Source organism: Caretta caretta, chromosome 4 (genome assembly GCF_965140235.1).
Source record: "Caretta caretta isolate rCarCar2 chromosome 4, rCarCar1.hap1, whole genome shotgun sequence".
NCBI lineage: Eukaryota > Metazoa > Chordata > Testudines > Cheloniidae > Caretta > Caretta caretta.
The window spans coordinates 21014784-21033791 of NC_134209.1; the positions used below are offsets into that span (position 1 = coordinate 21014784).

At 39.6% G+C, this 19008-nt stretch overlaps 1 protein-coding gene across 2 annotated transcripts in view; it reads left to right on the forward strand.

Annotated features, from left to right (window-relative positions):
* Nucleotides 1-17198, forward strand: part of G3BP2 (G3BP stress granule assembly factor 2) — a 49217-nt gene extending 32019 nt beyond the window's left edge. Inside the window, exons 6-12 of one of the 2 annotated variants that reach the window (XM_075127446.1) lie at nucleotides 1128-1230; nucleotides 2725-2905; nucleotides 3885-3983; nucleotides 9057-9159; nucleotides 13153-13281; nucleotides 13493-13611; nucleotides 14357-17198. In XM_075127446.1, coding sequence (XP_074983547.1) covers nucleotides 1128-1230; nucleotides 2725-2905; nucleotides 3885-3983; nucleotides 9057-9159; nucleotides 13153-13281; nucleotides 13493-13611; nucleotides 14357-14629 — 1007 coding nt within the window. In that variant the 3' untranslated portion in view covers nucleotides 14630-17198. The remainder of the gene's footprint in view (nucleotides 1-1127; nucleotides 1231-2724; nucleotides 2906-3884; nucleotides 3984-9056; nucleotides 9160-13152; nucleotides 13282-13492; nucleotides 13612-14356) is intronic. The other variant, XM_075127447.1, reaches the window with a different exon arrangement.
* Nucleotides 17199-19008: the final 1810 nt, after the last annotated feature.

A 19008-nucleotide genomic window follows, 5' to 3' on the forward strand; every position in this document is an offset into this window, starting at 1 on the left:
ATGCATGGTGAACATTATTTAGGGAGATTCACAACCTGTGTAGCCTTTACTCATGTCTAGAAAGACTGCTGGCTCTCTCCCTCTCTTTCTGAGGAGCCTTAGAAGGCAACTTGGACCGGACTAGAGAGTGTAAATATATCCATTCTTGGACCCTCCTTGGCTGCCAGCTCTAGGGTCAAGTTGAAGGCTGCGTCATAGTGGACAAAGACATCCAAGAAACCCAGCCAGTCTGGAGATCTGTTGGGTGTGAAGCCATCTGCTTCCTCTCTTGTATTGAGAAAGGTGTAGAAAAAACTATTTCCCCCGTTCCTTCTGCAGTTTTGGTGGCAAAATATTACCTAGGAGTGCCAGTGAAATCCAAATACCTAGAGCTTGCCTGAATATGAAGTTGTAGTTTTAAAATGAGGTTTTTTATCTGATTTTTGAGCTAAATTGCTGTAAAAGGAGGCATAGACCTTTTTAATTTTTATTTAAATCGGACTTGTTCTGGTTTAGGTTTAAGTCCATTAAGGTCAGGCTTAAGCTCAACTGAAATCAGCCACCTCTTAAATCAAAATAAAAATGTGCACTCAGGACTTTGCGCCAGTCTAACCAACCTGGAAATCAGTGCAAGTTTGTGTGTAGACAAACCCTGGTTCATGCTACTTACAAAATGTTCCCAAAGGATAAGGTGGTTTGGAAAGTCCATCTCGACCAGTCGTTCTCTTTTTCTGAATTAGGAGTTGTTTGTTTTTCTTGGTACTGTTACTTGCAGGTAAATTGTTTAATCTCCCACATATATAAAGGTGCTTGTTGTAAAACAAAACACTCGGCCTGATATTGCAGCACTGTTGTCTCCTCTTTGGAAATGTAAAGGTGAAAAGCATCCCTGGAGAGCTTAAGTGTCCTGCCCTTTTCTGTGTTAAATGTCTTGCTTACAGTGGTGAAGCACGACTTTTAGCTCCCTTATTACACATCTTGGTTTTGTGTTCGTGTCCATTGTTTTGTGCCAGGAAACTGATTTTCACTCAGGAAATGATATCGACTTGTTGAATCTATACTCTCTCCAGCGAGCTGAATTGAATGTGCTCTAAAAAGTGCTTGACATTTCCTTGAACATTGATCACAAGTCTTGTTTTGTCTGTCAGAATCGGAAGAAGAGGTTGAAGAGGAGCAGGAAGAAAGACAGCCATCCCCTGAGCAAGTGCAAGAGAATACAAGCAGTACATACTATGAAAGCCACCCTGTAACGTAAGAAGTCTGTGCTAAACAGTAGAAAACAATCGCTTTGGCTGCTTAGTCCTAAATACAGTTAATTCCCTAAAATATCTGTTTTACCAAACTAATGCACATATGGCCCTAATATGCCAGAAACTGTGTGCGCTGAACTTTGTTTAGATGAAATATGTATGTTTGTGGGATATTGTAACTCATTATTTTTAGTCTTATCTCTGGTCTGTAAGTGTGAAGTGACAAATGTGAACATAAATAGAGATTAAATTCCCAATCAGTATGTGTTGACACCTTAAGCCATTCCCTTAGTTGTAATCCACCGTTTTATTACACAAATATCTACTATGTATTACGGTAGCACGGGAGGCCTGGCCCGGCCCGCTGAAATCAGTGTCCCATTGTACAGATATACAGTAAGTGTGCGCTTTTCCTAACCATTTTAAAATCTAAATAAGACAGACAAAAGGTGGAAGAAGAGAAGCATTATTCCTGCTTTATAAATCAGGCAGGCACAAGGATTGAGCACAAGATTTTCAGATTTAGGCACCAAAATATCTGGCTGGTTTCTCAGAAGAGCTCAGGTGCTGGATGCTGTGCTCTTTTGAAAAATCTCCCTAAGCGTGTCATTGAGGGCTGGGCATTTATGAAAATGCCTTTATTTGGTTGCGTAAGTGACAGGAATCTCTCTTCTGGAAATCTGGCTGTAAGTGACTGGCCCAAGGTTATGTTGGGAAACATGACACTGCTGAGAATTGAACTCGGAGCCTAGTCTACTGCCTTACCCACAAGACTATTTTAAATGTTTCTTTAGACTAAATTAGGCCTTTAGTGCCACCTTTGCAAATGTTTCTGTCTTCATGGGGGCTTGCACAGGTGTAACTGGCTGGAATTTAGCAAACAATTCTGTTCCTGTTCAATAAGGAAACTTCACTTTCTCAACTGTTGGCTCTTACAGAGCTAATGGGAGTGGAAAACAGTAAATTTATTTGAGGACTTCTCTTTTACACTAGGCAGAAAAATAAGATGCTGGTTTTTTGTCTCTAGAATAGAATTATGCGTAAGGTTTTCGTTTGGTAACTAGCTTTTTTTCAACACACTCTCAAATGAGATGGGAACTATAAATTTGCATGTGTACAGTCAACACAGGCACTATTCACAGCCCTAGTTTGCTGGTTCTCATCTTGTCAGAAATGCCTCTTGCCATTTTTAAGTGGCAGTTCTGCAGCTTTTCAAGTTCATTCCCTAAAAGTGATACATGCATAATGTGGGCTTGATAATATTCACATTATAGCTAATGGTAAAATTCACCTTGATTTTAATAGAACTACAATATGGCTTTGTGTGCAACTAAAGGTGGGGCAAAAATAGTCTCTGCCTATACTGTCCATGTACAGGCTGTCATGGTAGGAAGCTGAAAGCCTATTTGGAAAAAAAAAATCCGCATTGCATGTTAGCAAAGTTTTATCATAAGAGCCTTGTACTTTACGTTGAACAAAATGCCTCTAATTCTAGTAATGGAATGGAGGAGCCTTTGGAAGAATCGTCTCATGAGCCTGAGCCAGAGTTGGAATCTGAAACAAAAACAGAGGAGCTGAAATCTGAAGTAGAAGAAAAGAATCTTGAAGAGCTAGAAGAAAAATCTCCATCCCCACCTCCTGTAGAACTTGTTTCTCTACCACAAGAACCTCCAAAGGTTAGTTAAACTTTAACTTTGTAGACATGGATGAAGACGATAATCCAAAACACTGACTGCTCAGTGTTATGCTGAATGCGAACTGCTTTCTCGTGTGCCAGATGGATAGATTTTTTTTTTCAGTGTCCTGCTCTCTGAACCACAACACTAAAAAAAAGTTCACTTGTCAAAACGATTTTTAAAAGATTAATGTGAACGGCTGTACAAATGATCTGTTTAAATGTAGTGCTCTGCTTGTGAAGTGTGTGTGTGTGGGTGGCTATGAGCTTAAACCTTTTTAAATGTAGAGTTAGATGTAAAACAGCTAAATGAATTTAAGTGGGAGTCGCTGCCCTTCTTTTAAATTAAAGGAGTTACCTCTTCACCTGCAGGATGACTAGCAGTGTAGCTGTAAAAATGAATCTGAGGGTTTTAGCTGTCTCCCTCTAGGCGGGATGCCGTATTTCCAAAAACCATGCGCCGTCTGGTATGGTTAGACCCACTTAGTTTGAAAGGATATGGGGGAAGGAAACAGAAACCAGGTAGAGGTCATTTACTTCAGCATGGGTCTTCAGCACTGTCGGTCCTGGTCTCTTTTCCTGTTTAGCTTTAACTTCTGACTTCCACTTCTTTCTTTCTTTCTCCAGAAGACAAATTTAGGACCAAAAACTTACCCTGTAGCCATTACGGTTTTGTCTATCAACTGTTGTCTTTTGGAAAGCGGTGGTTTGGGGGCATTCAGAGAACGGGGGTTCAGTTAGGTAGTGTACCTGAGTACAAGTACTTGCTCTGCACTGTTAGAGAGATTGGACAGTTAAAACTGCAAACCCTTCAATATCTGTCTCTTACTGGCATTGTTTGTTTATATTTGTAATCCTGGTACAATGATTACTGACAGCTTAGATTTGACTCAAAAATATATTTTCAGCAGACTAGTTTCCCTCTAAGAATGTCAGTGGTTTGCCATGATTAGTAGCCTAGGTTTGTTGCATTTCTGCAGGCTTTCTCTTGGGCTTCAGTGACCAGTAAAAACCTGCCTCCTAGTGGTACTGTTTCTTCCTCTGGAATTCCACCCCATGTTAAAGCACCAGTCTCACAGGTAATCAATCTGTGAACTCCTTGGATTGTCTCGTTACCTCTGCAACTACTTTAGTCTTTAAACTAACAGATCAAATTGTAATGACGTAAATTGCACAAGTTCTGTCTTAAATGTTAATGCACTTATCTTAATGTCGCAATTAAAAAGTAATTAAAAGGCACATTCACTTAACAGGTGAGAGTTCTGGGTGGTGGCGAGAGGTTTAAGTCTGTTCACATGTAATCAAGAAATGACTCTTCTAAATTTTCTGACATTGTTTGTTTATAAGGTTAAATGTAACCGTAATTTTATTGTAGTATGTACGATAGGGGTCATTCATTGCCAGAACTACCAATCCAGTTACCCTGCCATTGGGAAACGAAATTGTTCCTTTTGAGAAAGGAACAGAGCCTCTCCTAGTGAGGTGGTGATTCTCTGCAAAAAGAAATATTAAAATTCTCAATTCTATATTTATATGGATTAACTATACTGCTATGGAACCCTGTACCAACTTATGACTGTGAGAGGTGGGAGGGTTCACCTTTGCTTGCCAGCACAGTGGTCTCTTCCAATTCCCAGACTTTCTGTGACAGGGTAGTAGTGTACGTCATTCAGATACCAAAGATCAGAGGAAATACCTAGTCAGTGGGAAATTCCTAGAGAATTTAATTTCCCTGAGAATTTCTTGTCCTCCACATATCCAAAAACTTATTTAAAATAAAGGAGGCAATTTTGAAAATGTTAATGTTCTATAGAAACCTAATGAGTTACCTAAGGACACTTGTGGGAGCTCACTTCTAAACTGTAATAGGCCACAATTTTCAGTAGGACAATTCAGAAACCATTATTACAGCGCTTCCTACCACCTGTTTTCTCTCCATTTTATGGTCTCAAGGAGGAAACTGGCTAGGATCGCCCTTCTCCTAGCTGCCCATGGAATGCTTTTGTGGTGCTGCCTTCTCCTTAACAGGGTTGTCATGGAAATCGGACTCATGCTTTGTAATGGCTAGGAAAACCTGGTTAGTTTTAAACTGCCTTGCACTGAGGGGAGAGTAAGCAGTCAAGACGACCACTCTTGTTTGCACAGAACAGTGAGCTTGTTCCTATACAGAACCAAAGACTGCTTCCTTGTGCCACTTCAGTTTCAGTTTAGAGAGCACTCTGAGCACTTTGATGTATTGTTTTACATATGTCAACGAAAGCCAGACCATCAAATATAGTTTCATTGTCCCCCTCCATCTTTCACTGTATTTCCATATACAGTTTGCCAATGGCAGAAGAAAGACATGTCATATTTCGTTTCCTTTCATTGGGATTCTGTGTTCAAGTAAGTCTGCTCAGACGTTTTCAGATAGGACCAAAGCAGGTTTTTAGAGTCTCAACTCCATTATCTCTTTTGGGAAGTAGATGGAAAAATATCTCTCCAGCCTCCTGTAAGTGCTGCTTAGAATCAGTGCTTGGAGGATTGGTGGGAACGACAATTACTTTATTTTAGGGGGTGTTTTCAAGCATTAGCATTTCCTTTTCCCTATCTTATTTCAGGCTATCAACATCACAATTACTCTTGTGTTTATGCAAGCTTAGCCCTCCATTTGGATTGTTCTTAGACCTTTTTTTACAAGCCCCACAAGATAGTGGGGGGGGGGGGCGACGACTCCTCTAGGATTCTCGTCTGCCAACTCTTAACTTTCAAGTAAAGTACCTATTATGACTCCATATCTCTTTAAAGAGGTGGCAATTAGTAAGTACCATTTTAGATTTAGACTAATTACTTTTGTGACCATTAACTACTATGGGGCTGGTCATATTCAGCCTGTAGTACCTAGGCACTTGTGTCCCTTTCCTTCTTATTTGTGTTCAGAGATAAACACTGAATATGGGAGTAACCTAGGTCATGTTTTCACTGCTAAGAGAAGATGTGGAGGTGATTTTTGTGTTGTGTGGGGGTTTTTTTGTTCGTTTAATTCCCCCTTCACCTCAGGGTAACTAATGCACATGAGCCATCCCCAGGTAAAAACCACACTGAAGGCATGGTACTATACCCGTGCCTAGTTTGCTTTGCAGTGAAACTGAACTGCCAAGCCTTCATTGTGGTTTTTACCATGGGATAGCTCCCATGCATTAGTGTGGTAAAAACACATCTCTTCTGAGCAGTGAAGACAAGACCTTAAATGTAGTCTGGCCTTCCATTTGAGTTGAAGCAGTGATTACCTACCAAGAAAAGGGCTTAAATAGTCACTAATTTGTATTTAATTCGGAATTTCAATGAGTTCAAACCAGTGCTTCTTTTGGTGACTGATAGTGTTGTTGCCTTCATGTCTCCAGAACCAAGCCTTAAAAGCTTTTCAAACTGGAATAGGACTTCTTCCACTTGAGGACATATATAACAGGATATGTAGATGAGATTTTTCTGAGTATTCTAAGGATGCAGAGTTAATCTCTTTCTAAACAGATGAGTAAATCTGAAAAACTGTCTAGTTCTTCTGGGTTTAGGGATAATCTGTTGTCTGGCTCAGTGGATATCTTAAAACCACAAGGCCATGGGGAATCTTGGATCAATATTAGAAGTCTAGGCCTAGGGGTGGCTTCATTTTTCCTGTGGTCTATTGGTGAGAATCAAAGTGAGTGATTTCATAGAAGTCAGCATGGAGACAATGTTGTAGCAAGCTGAGATTCTTATCTGTATCCCATCTAAATTATCTCCCTTTTGCGGTAACTGTGTGGCAGGCATCTCATCTGGGAAAGACCTTAAACCTCAAGGGATAGAAGTCTTCCAAAGCAGATCCATTCAGTTTTCCATATATATGGTCCAATTTGAGGAATGTCTGTCTTTGACACATGAAATGTTAACATTTGAGGGCAAATAAGTCTTGTGGGCTTGCTTCTTGTGCTCTTTTTGCTTCTGGGATTCAAGCAAGATGACTATCACAATAGCAGAAGAAGGTCCTGTTTAGTCCTCATTTCTTCTCTTGTGGATTCTGGGAGAATGGAGGCATTTCATCTCTTTTGAGTCGATGCCCAAAGGCTCAAACAACTGCAGGCTTCTGAGTATGCTGCATGGGCATTACCAGAAACAAATTATTTGCTAATCATTTTACAGTTCCAAGGAGAGAGGGATGTATCCCCTCTCTCTCTGGCACGCTGTAGAAATATTTTTCTGTGGCTTCCAGTGTAGTTCATGCTCTTTCCAGGAAACCGAGGACTGAGGGAGATTGGTGGATGGAACAAGCAGTTCTCAGTTCCAAGGGCGCCTCTATCCCCTCTCATAATTTGGTAGGATGCTAGTTTGCAGGAGCATATGCCCTCTCCAATGTTGCCCTGCGAGCTTGGACTCTTTAATTTTGAGGTGTGTACAAAATTGAGGCAGTTGGTATGTCTTGCACTGAAGAACGCGGATAGTTTGGTATTGCTGGCCTACTTCTCATAAACCACACACTGGTGTCTAATAAGGCTGGAACCTCTATTTCTTTGGACAGACACACACTACTTATTGTGTTAAGTAGGCATCTGAGGTGAATGACTGAGCAGATAGACTGTTTCTCTTGAGACCCCCCTCCCCCCCCCCCCCCCCCCCCCCCAAAAAAAAATGAAATCAAGTAACTTTGAGGGCAAGGTAGCTTGCTGTTCAGGAAAGAAAAATCTGCGATTGCCTTTCTAGCTGCCATGTAGTGCTATGAGCTGCTTTTATTTCTATAACTTTTTACACATTAAAGCTTCAGGACAATAAAATATCACAGTGGCGCTGTTGTGGCCCAAGAGGTGCTGCTGCAGAAGTAGATGCCAGTGTTACACTCAGACAAGGTTTTATTTATTTTTTCTAATTCTCATAATTAAAATGCTCAGTCTAAAAATATTGGAGAGGAAGTGCCTGGTAAGTTGCCACTTGAGTGGTAGGCAGGGTGAGACATTAGTCTTCAGTGTAATATTTGGGCACTTAATAGGTAATCTTTCCCAGAAAATCTTCTCTGAGCACAAATATTGGGGTTAAGTCACTAGTGTCCGTAGTTTGTTTCCAAAGGAAAAGTGATGGGAATCTCTCCTTTACTGTCACTTGCTTTTGAACTGTTGAATCCACATGAGCATGCGATGGTGCCTGTGACCATTCCTTCAGTGAAACACCCCTTTTGGATTTTAGTTCTGCAAGCTTATCTCTGAAATCCTGGTGATAGGAATGTGGTCTTTGTGGCGGTAGCATTTGTTTGGCTAGTACAAGTGAACTGAATGCTTGTAGCGGATAGCAGCAATTTCTATAACTAAGAGTCAATTTTCAGTCACCTAACTTCCTTGTTCTGTAGCTTCCTACCCCTTTTTGAAGGCAGTTTTTGTATGCAGAAGCTTGTGTTTAATGGCTCAAGGTGTGAGGTTTTTATGAATAGTGGGACAGTTTTTGTGTGTGCTCCCTCGTGCACAGGCTTGGCATAGAGAAAGAAAAGGAAGATGTCTAACTTCTGCACTGTAGGACTATTTATTTAAGATAGTTTCTCTTTGATCTCCTTATGGGAGAAGACTGTATTTAGAGATTTGTGAACTTGCTTTCTTTTCCTGTTACGATGTGGCTGTTACCTGTAGTTGATGTGTATTCTGGAAGAAGAATCCTCCAGGCAGACATTAACTGTAATTCTGTTTCTTCCATACGTATTAATCTAGGGCTAGTCTGTGCAGTCCAAGCGTGGCACGGGAAATGCTGCAGAAATTCTGTTTTTAGTTTGATTTCTGCATATTTCTTTGTACCGGTTTTAGGCACCTGCTCTTACATAAAATTATGGAGCTACTTGGGTCTCAATTCTGTGCCTGGTCAGTTGTAGACAATTCCCTCTAGCCATGCCCTTGGGCATAATAAGATTAGCAAGAGAGCTCTTAGTCCTGATTCTGAGAGGTTTGTGTTCTCTACCTGCTGGCAGAGAAAGGCAAGCCCTGCAGTCCTGGATTGGTACAGAGGAACTTGTAGAAAACTTTCCTGTATTCCTAAACACTCTTCCCGTGGACCTGTATCTTCCAGAATTGTTGCTATGCATGCGAGTGATCTGTAAACTGCTTTTATTTCAGCTTTTCTATGGTATCTGGTGTTTAGCAGTGTGCGTTCTCTTGTTTCAGCCAAGAGTTGAAACTAAACCTGAAGCTCAGTCTCAGCCACCCCGTGTGCGTGAACAGCGTCCAAGGGAGCGACCGGGTTTTCCACCCAGGGGACCAAGACCAGGTAACCGTGTGCGAAGATGAGAACCAATGTATCTGTTGTCTTTGGATTCGAAAGGGTCACTTCCTGTGATTGCAAAAAGAAAAGGAGTACTTGTGGCACCTTAGAGACTAACCAATTTATTTGAGCATAAGCTGTAGCTCACAAAAGCTTATGCTCAAATAAATTGGTTAGTCTCTAAGGTGCCACAAGTACTCCTTTTCTTTTTGCGAATACAGTCTAACATGGCTGTTACTCTGATTCCTGTGATTGGTTGGTACAGGAAATCCTATACCAAACAGACCTTTGATCTGTCTTGTTTGATATCCCGCTTCTAGTGTTGGCTTGTACCTGACCTTTAGGAAAGTGAAAATCCTTCATTCCTCCATCCCTAGTTGCATTGAATAAATGCTTTCCTGAGCCCTATTTCGTCCTGAGTTGCTCTGAAGCATGAGGGTCATCCCTCTAACTGCAAATCTTCCTTTTATCTAATCCTTTTTTAACATTCCTGAGTTATTTGCTCGTATCGTGCAGCAAGGAACTTCCTCAGATTGCTTAATGCGGTTTAAAACTGTGTTCTCTTGAGGCTAAAAGTTGGTGGTTTCTTAATTTTGAATGTCCTCTAACTCATGTTGAACAGACCAAATGGGAGCACTTAAATGCCTTCCATTATATCTTACAATGTGTTTCTCCTTTCTGAACAAAATCTTTTTGATCATGCATCATGTCATGTGCCAAATGCCATGCCATTCATTCTATTGTAGCTTTTCTCAGGGCATAATATAGTCTTTGAGATGGTGTTAAGTCTCAAATACTGCTCAGTTTTTGCTGCCTCATTTACACCTGTCAATTTATAACAAGCAGTCCTACTAATACATCCCGGTCAACTCTTGATCAGCACTGTTCATTAAGTACCCATTTTGAGCTGTGCACAACATCTAAATCTGTTCATGGGGATACACCTCAAAAGTTGTGTACAGCTTGATCTAGTATACGTTAACTTGCAATTGTGAATGGTGCAGTAGTGTACAGTGGGTGAGTGACTCTATAGGATTTCACCTCTGAGTATTAAAATTCAAATTCTGGCAAAGATCAAGAGAAATTATTTGACCTGTTAAGAGAATCGCTGTGCAACTTCTAACAATAAATTATCTCTGATCAAAGGCCTGAATTACACATTGCAGATGAGTTTAGGGGTTTTATACAAGAGATATTTGCACATTTTTAAATGTTGGGTGGAATTTTGAAACTTTTAAGTGCTAGCATAGACCAGGCAATGGTTTTCAAAAGTGGCTTAAACGGGTTCAGATTTAGTGGAAGCAAGCCTTCCTGAAACAGATCTTTATTTGCATTTACACAGCTGTTGACATTGGGGCAACTGCACCAGATGAATGTACATACCAAACTTTCTAATCTACACTAGTGTTAGAAGTACTTTCTACTTGTGACTGTTGTCTGTGTGATTATTCCCTTGCTTCCAACAGCACTGAAACTAAATGTGCTTAAGGTGGCTAGAAAATATTCTAACGCCTGTTAGAAATCAGATTTCCTTTTTTAAAGACTTGATCTGTACCAAGGGCTGAAAAACCAAAACTTCATAGAGGTTTTAAGTCTAGGCAAAATAGAGTTGTTAAGTTGTGCATATCGGCTATCCCATGACTTAGCTGCAACTAAATCTTAGTATGGGTCTTGTTTATATCTGGCTTAATGTTCTGACTTCTCATCTTGCTATTTGAGTAATTGTAAAAGTTGGAATTTTGGCAACTAAACGTCTCAGGATACTGGGATAGATGAAAGTTCCCATCTGTCAATACTTTGCATTCAGCCCAAGCTTGACACTGACTGGTAGTTGCTATCGTATAACTGATTGCAATGGCATATTAATTATTTTGGATATATGCAATTAGCTGGTCTCAAGTTCTAGTAGGTATATATCCATGTCTCAACCACTTTGGTTGGTAAATGTATTGACAGGCTGTTGAGAGACCAGGGATTTAAAAAACACGGCACATACCTATCTTATTTACAGATGGATAGACATAGGGGTTGAAATGCAATAGTACAAAAGCTTGTTCTGTTAGCTGCAATAGTACAAAAGCTTGTTCTGTTAGCTGCCTGTCTGAAGAAAAATAAGATGTCAAAATTCAGGGGGATTGATCCAGTACATTTAAAACTCAGTTAAGATACCTAATACATAACCGCTGTTTAGGGTCTATAGGAACTATCCTGTGCTGTTTAACTTTTGCTGCCAGAGCTAACAAACACAAATTCCACTTACTAATGACAGCTGGTGCAACAAGAAAGTAAAAGCAGTGTTACCTGCAAGCTGCAATAAAAACGTGAACTATTGCAAATTGGAAAAAGACAAAGCTAGCAGAGAGACTTCATTTTCAAGCATCGTAAAGGCTATTGTATGCAACAGGGAAAATAAACTTGAACAACCTTACAAGAAGAGTGCCATGAACTGAATCAAACACTACAGTGCTAACAGCTGAGAAGTTGCTTAAATACAAAGTAAAGTTTGTCCTCTGAACTTCCCTTGTCCCGTATACAAAATGCTCTGAGAACCATCTGATCTGTAATGAAAAATCCTACAACAATCCAGCAAGCTTCTGTAAATCAAATCACGGAGGGGAAATTTTTGACTTATGCTATAAAGTGTTGAAAAATGGGAAGGGATGATCATCTTGGTATTGTATCCTATCAGAAGATCTAGATCCAGACAATGGCCTAGTAATATGATACAGGCTAAGATTTTATGTCTCTCATTAGTTAAATCTTATATTGCATTCATGGAGATAAGAAATTCATTCAGATCTTTACAGTACAATGGGAATGCCTTCACTGTTGGTCCTATCTTTTCAATAGCTCAGTAGATAAATAACATCAGTGAGCTTTTATATGGGGGTATGGGTTATGTCTGTTTAATGCAGTCTGACCACCATAAATTAATACATATATTCTAGCTGGGCTGAAGTGGAGTAACTGGCTGTCTTGCCACCACTAGTAGATAACAAAACATTTAACTTCCAAAGCTGTACTCTTCCTTTGAACAGTCATGATGAAAGAGGAGGGCTAGAAGAAATGGTTGAAAATATACAGGAAATGCTAGCTTTTCAGATCATTTGAAAGGTTACTAGAAATGTCTTAAATGGCTAAGATGGTAACTTTGAGACCCTGGAAAATAATAGACAATAACCTATTGTGAACTTTAAGCTTTCCTCACGCTTTTTAAGAAACTTCCAAGGGTGTTCAGAGTGGGCTGTTGCTTAATATCTTTTTCTGTGTACTGTTTCCAGTTTTTGGGCAGGAGTGAACAGTTGTTAACTTAACTTACATTTCCAAAGGTACAATGAGATGCACATTCACCTTAAAAACTGGTGGTGAACAGTGTTGACCCCAGCTCTGAGTGTTACGAAGACAGAGTAGTTGCAGTCATGAAGTATACTTGCTTTTTAACAGATTTTATTTTGAGGATGTATGAAACCACTTGGATCTCAGCTCCCAGTGGATAGATGTTGCAGTTTTGGTGGTATGGACAAAGGAGGTAACTGATGGTAATGTTAGCAGAGTCTCCCACTGAGCATGTAGATAGATTTACTTTCTGACACTTGGAGTTGTTCAGGATTGAGATTCACTGATGGGGAAGCTTGCATGGCTGCTGCCAGTGCTGTACAGTCTTCAAATTAGTCTCTGCAGCGGTCAATTCAGCACTTTCCATGAAGATTAAAAGCACATGAGAAAAATTAAGTGTATTCAGTGGACGTGTTTCTCTTGGGAAGCACATAGCTGAGTGATATGGCTTGTATGTGAAGGAAACAAAAAGCTTTTGATATCCCAATTGGGCAGAATTAAGCTTTTAAGGGCACTAAATATGCATGCCTTCCCCAGCAGAAAATAGGGTGAGAATAGCTCAAGTGAATGAACTGAAAGCAGATCAGCGTTTTGCTAGATGTACTTCTCAAATTATACCATACAAATCCTAAAATTAACTGCTTTTGTTTTGAATGGACACAGGTCGAGGGGATATGGAACAGAATGAATCTGATAATCGCCGAATAATTCGTTACCCAGACAGCCATCAGCTCTTTGTTGGCAACTTGCCACATGATATTGATGAAAATGAACTGAAAGAATTCTTTATGAGTAAGTGATGGGCTTTTAAATAGTTTGAAATTCATCTACTGGGTCTAGAGGATGGAAGTGACGCTTCAGCCACTTAACATGATATATGTTAACGTTTTAAAAGCAAAGGAACAAACTTCAACATTACAAGAGGCTTTTGACAATAACTAAACCAAATAGGCTTATTGCAGGGCCTTATTGCATAATTTGTTTTTGTAATGTGCTTTCACAGGCTTTGGAAATGTGGTGGAACTTCGCATCAATACCAAAGGAGTTGGAGGAAAACTACCAAACTTTGGCTTTGTGGTATTTGATGACTCTGAGCCAGTTCAGAGAATCTTAGTTGCGAAAGTAAGTTTGGCCATGTAGCATTTGCATATTTGTCATAGTGAGGGAAATAATGCTACTAAAGTATGAATGATGCAATGTCCTTGGTTCTTACTGCTCTTCACCAGAGTTCAGATTTCCCCTCTGATCACTGATGGAGGTCATGGAACGTTTATATTTTGTTTGTAGCCTATTGTGGTTCCCACTTCAATTCTGTTCTTTCGAAGTTGCTGTCTCCTGATGGATGCTTGTAAGTTTTTAAAAACTGAGTTCCAAAGTTTTAAACAGTACTACTTTCATCACTAAATCATAGGTCTAGGGCTTCTCAGTGGAGCAAGCTAAACTTGAACTGAAGTGCTGGGATTGGGGGGAAAAGGAAATTACAGAATTTCCAGGGTCAGTATATCTCGGCTTCCTTTAGGGATGGCAGGTTTTCAGTCCTAACAGTTTGAGAATTGAAAGTAAAATTGCTACTCTTGCAAGCTAGCAGTGGTTTTGTGGTACTGACCATAGCAAGTCCCAGACCTTTTTAATTCCTTGCCTAATCGAAGTATTTTACTAATTTATTGCAGTGTTCTACGGTCTCGACAGATATGTAGAGTTAGAAGTTGCAAGTCTCAAACTGCTAGTGAAATTTGGCATTAAGCTGTGTGCAACTGCGCTGCTAATGACAGAGTAGCATGCAGGATTTGTTTCCATGTGTTTTATATTGCTGGGACGTTATGAAACGGTGACTAACTTCGCCTTGTAAACATTTTCCCCTTCTAAGCCCATTATGTTTCGAGGAGAGGTGCGCTTGAATGTAGAAGAGAAAAAAACAAGAGCTGCCCGTGAAAGAGAGACCCGAGGCGGTGGTGATGATCGTAGGGATATTCGGCGCAATGATAGAGGGCCCGGGGGTCCCCGTGGAATAGTGGGTGGTGGAATGATGCGGGACCGTGATGGAAGAGGACCTCCTCCCCGGGGTGGCATGGCACAGAAACTTGGCTCTGGAAGAGGAACCGGGCAAATGGAAGGCCGTTTCACAGGACAACGTCGTTGAAATCCTCCACTGTTGGCAGACAGTCTTGGCAGTGGTACATTATTCGTCGTGTTTGCATTCTTGTTAATTTTTTTGGCTTTGGAATGTGACACAGCCTTTTTGATCATTTCTTTGATGTGAAAAGCATCCTTTGGTTACCAGTTAAATTGAGGTGGACATGCTTTCCCAAATTTCACAACAGGAGTCACACTGTTAATTTATAAATTTAGACTTGGAGAATTAAGGACAGAGAAATGACCATAAAACTATCTGCAACAAAAGTGGACTAAAGGACATGCCCAATCGAATTCAGGTCCTTTCAGTCAAAAACCCTCTGCTGCACATTTTGTGTAAGTGTTACTGTTTCTGCTTATTACTGTTGGAAACGCAGTTAGTGCAATCTGTGCAATTGGAGAAGCTTGCCTTTTTTTCTTTTAGAACACTTGGCTCAAAACAAACTAACTTGTGTTTATGCACTCATCAAAATGCACTAATGGGTACTCTAAAGTCATTTACATTGACATCTACAAGAGGCATCAGGAAAAAAATCCTTCATCTTTTTTCAGACAGAATAGCTTTTGAAACGATGCGGGCATCTGATCTGCTTGCTGTGACCAACATGTACACACACAAACCTTAACAAGACTACAAGTATATTCCAGAAGGAAACCATTTAGTGGTAAACTAAACATAATCCAGAACTTCAAAGTTATGGTCCTGAGTACAAAACAAGTTTGATAGCTCATATCTAAGATTTTTCTATCTGCCCCTCTTCAATACAGGGATGGCTGGCTGCTCAACACACTCCTCCTCCCCTTTTCCCCTTCTTTAAGCGTTGTACAGTGAATTGTCTTTACTGTATTTGAGTTCTCTAGTAATGTAATAAGCATGATGGTGCCTTCTATTAATACATCATTCCAGTCTTGCTGGTGATTTTGTACAGTATAGTGTATGAATTGCAGTGCTGCAAAGCCAAACAGCTGCAAAATGTTTAAAAGAAATCATTGAAAAGTTGTATAAAAAATTGCAGTATCTTTAAATCAGTAAGTTACTAGAATATCACTCACCTCGCTCTTCAATTAACAACTTCGGCTTTTTGTGGAGGAGGGGAAGGGAGGGAGAAGGCAACTGAGTAGTCTCCGGATTGTCTTTTCTCTATCAAATGTAGAATTTTTATGGATATGAAGGTGAAATTTCAGTTACATTTCAAAAGTCAGCTAAGAACTTGGTACGCTTTGCCAACTTCTAAAGTATGCTCATCTATAGATTGAGGGTAAGCTTGTTAAATGACGATACTGCAATTTTCAGAGAACAGATCAGCAGCTCTAAGTATTTGCATTTTCCAGTTTTTTGAACTTACTCATTTTGCACAAATCTTTGAACTGATGTCGACACCCATCAGGCTCTGAACTTGAGGGTAGGGGGAGACATCCTTTTATGTATTTTTACTTATAGATTCTTTAAATCTGTGAGAGGTTTGCTATTTCCGGATTACTGTCTGCCTAGATGCACGTTCCAGTAAACTGCAAATGTAGCAAACGATACTGTCTAACTCAGTGCTGGAGAGTTCAGCAAGCACCAAGCTCTGATGCTTCAGGAGGGAGGGGGGAGAGTGTGACCACTTAAAAGCTGCTTCTAAGCATGGAAGACCTCATCACATTGCAACTAGTAGCAAATATGGCATAGTAACAGTTTGTTTCGGAATTGTGCAACTGTTTATGGTTTTCAAATAAGCTGGAAGATGTTGCACATGTTTGTTTCTGATGTATTAGGCAAAGCAAGATTGCATCTGACTGTTTTCCCCCAAAACTTGAGGTCTTCCATGTTTGATGGTAAGTCTTGCACTATTTCCATACATTTTCTGGGACATATTGCTCAGTTTCCATTTTTATATTTTAGTTTGTTACTCTTGCATTTTCAGATGTTACCTGGAAACATAGTACTTGAACTCCTCACCACAAAACATGACTTGACTTAAGTTTGAAGCTTTTAGTCAAACTGCTGTCTTCAGTAAACGGTTTACCACCAGTGTTTGTGTAGCTTTTTTTAAAATTTTCGTGCTCTGATATCGCCCTGCCATCTTCTAAATTGTTATGGCAAATGGCACGGGGAAAAGTCACAAAAGTGTAACTGACATTTAGAAGAGCTACTGAGCCATTCAGTTTCTGGCTTGCTTCTTGTTTAAATGCCATGAAATAAAGATAATGGAACATCATACCCAGAAGTTTACATGGTGATTGTTCACCTACTGTACTGTGGACTCTTAATGTTCTTGTCCCTCTTTCAGTAAATGTACCTCTTAAAGCAAAGTAACGGATTCATTGACCATTACTGTTAGTTGCTGATTTGTGGATGGTGGTAGTATTCTATCATTACAATCCTATTTCAACAAACTTGGCTTGCCATCTTGGCTTTAGTAGGTATAAAAGACAGTGGATTACCATCTTTATTGCTGTAATGTGTTAAGCATTATATGCTAGTAGAATCTAGTTAATTGTTGCAGGTGGAAAGTATTTTTACTTTTAAGTTTCCATTCTTGAATGTGTTTTGACTAAACATACCAATAAACTACTGATGTCTGCAGCATTTATCACTGTCCCTAATTCTCTCTTGAATGTAGGTCTCTTCTGGTGTAGCATTATTTCAGACCTTACTATGTAAAAGCCCATTTAAAAAAAATGCATTCCTCAAAGTGATATAGGATCAAAAGCTACTACCCTTACTTGCATGTTATATGCTTCAGTAGAAACTACTCACCTAAGTAAAGCAATTTTTATATAAAGCTATATATATATATATATATATATATATAACCAAAAAAAAAAATCCTACACTGATGGAGTTTTTTGGAGCAACACCAAGCAACTATTGGGGTTATGTTTGACCGGTCAGGACAAGCAGGTGTTCACAGACAAGAAAATCAGCCCTGAGTTTGCAATGAATAATTCTAGCATTTACCCATTTTTTGTTTGTCACATAATTAAATGTCAAGAACAAATTTCCTAGGCGTCCTTTGTTGCACAGGTGTAGCAAAAAATTGTTGCATTATTTACAAGTTTGTCCATCTGATGCTATTGCTACTTTAATCTTGCAATATTTATTCTGTTTAACAATATTTTTAAACCATTGTTGTCAAATGTGTTCGGCTGTTTCCTACTGCCAAAGGTGATTAAAGGCTGGATGGTGCAGTATTACCTGGCATTTGTTTAACTCCTGACATCTGAACTAAAATCTCTCTCCAGGTATTACATAATTCAGTCTCTCAATATCCCTGTATAATAAGTCAACACTTCGGTATTTGAGTAACTTTAGACTTCTTCCCAACTGGTAAATGTAGCTCAAATCAGGATGAGGATTGTGATCACTAAATAGTACTCAGTGACAACAGAAAAAATGTACTTTTGAGTATAATTATGTCCTTACCCAGGGTATGGAGAAGGCAGATGTTTAAAAACACTTAAATAAAACTTTCAAGTGGACTAGACTTTCTTGGTCCTGGCTGCACTATCACTTATTTTATAGTGAGGTCGGGCACTTCATTTTTACATGCCATGATTCTTTCTTTTCTGGCCTCATTCAAATTGCCAGATACTGGCCGGGCCTGTGTTAATGTCAGCTTTTCTTTTTGGGAAATAATTGTCCATATAAAATGGTGTGTTTTTTAAAAAAAAAAAAGCTCTTAATGCTAGCAGTCAAACAACATATTTATCATGGGAGTTGCATATATAAAATTCCCACTTCGATTGTGCTACTGGTAACAACTGTGTATGCTGGGGTTAAATGTTCAGAGTGTAATGTCTTGACTATAACTCTTTTCATAGCAGGAATATCTGAGATCCAGTCAGAAAAGCCCTTTTACATTTAGTTGCTAGATAAGTTCATGGAGGATAGGTCCATCAATGGCTATTAGCCAGGATGGGCAGGGATGGTGTCCCTAGCCTCTGTTTGCCAGAATCTGGGAATGGGCGACAGGGGATGGAGCATTTGATGATTACCTGTTCTGTTCGTTCCCTCTGGGGCACATGGCATACTGTCTGACCCAGTATGGCTGTTCTTACTTTCTTAATTCAGTTATTGGCTACAGTAAAATTATTTAAAGGGATCCTCACGAGCTCAAAATCTGTGACCAATCTTAAACACTATTCGGACAGATAAACCTTGAGCTTCCTGCATTTTTATTTTATTTTATTTTTTTTTAAAAAGGACAATCCTGCCACCTGAAGTCTTAAAACAAAAAAAACAACTTGAAATTTCTTGCTGGACGTTAAAATTCGGGAGGCTTTTGTATACTGGCTTCTGATTCATTAGAGATGGTGAGAGGCAGAAGAAGCAGATATTTGCTAAACGTGAAGGACTGAGAATAGCTATCATGATTTGCAGGGCCCAATTTCCAAGATGAC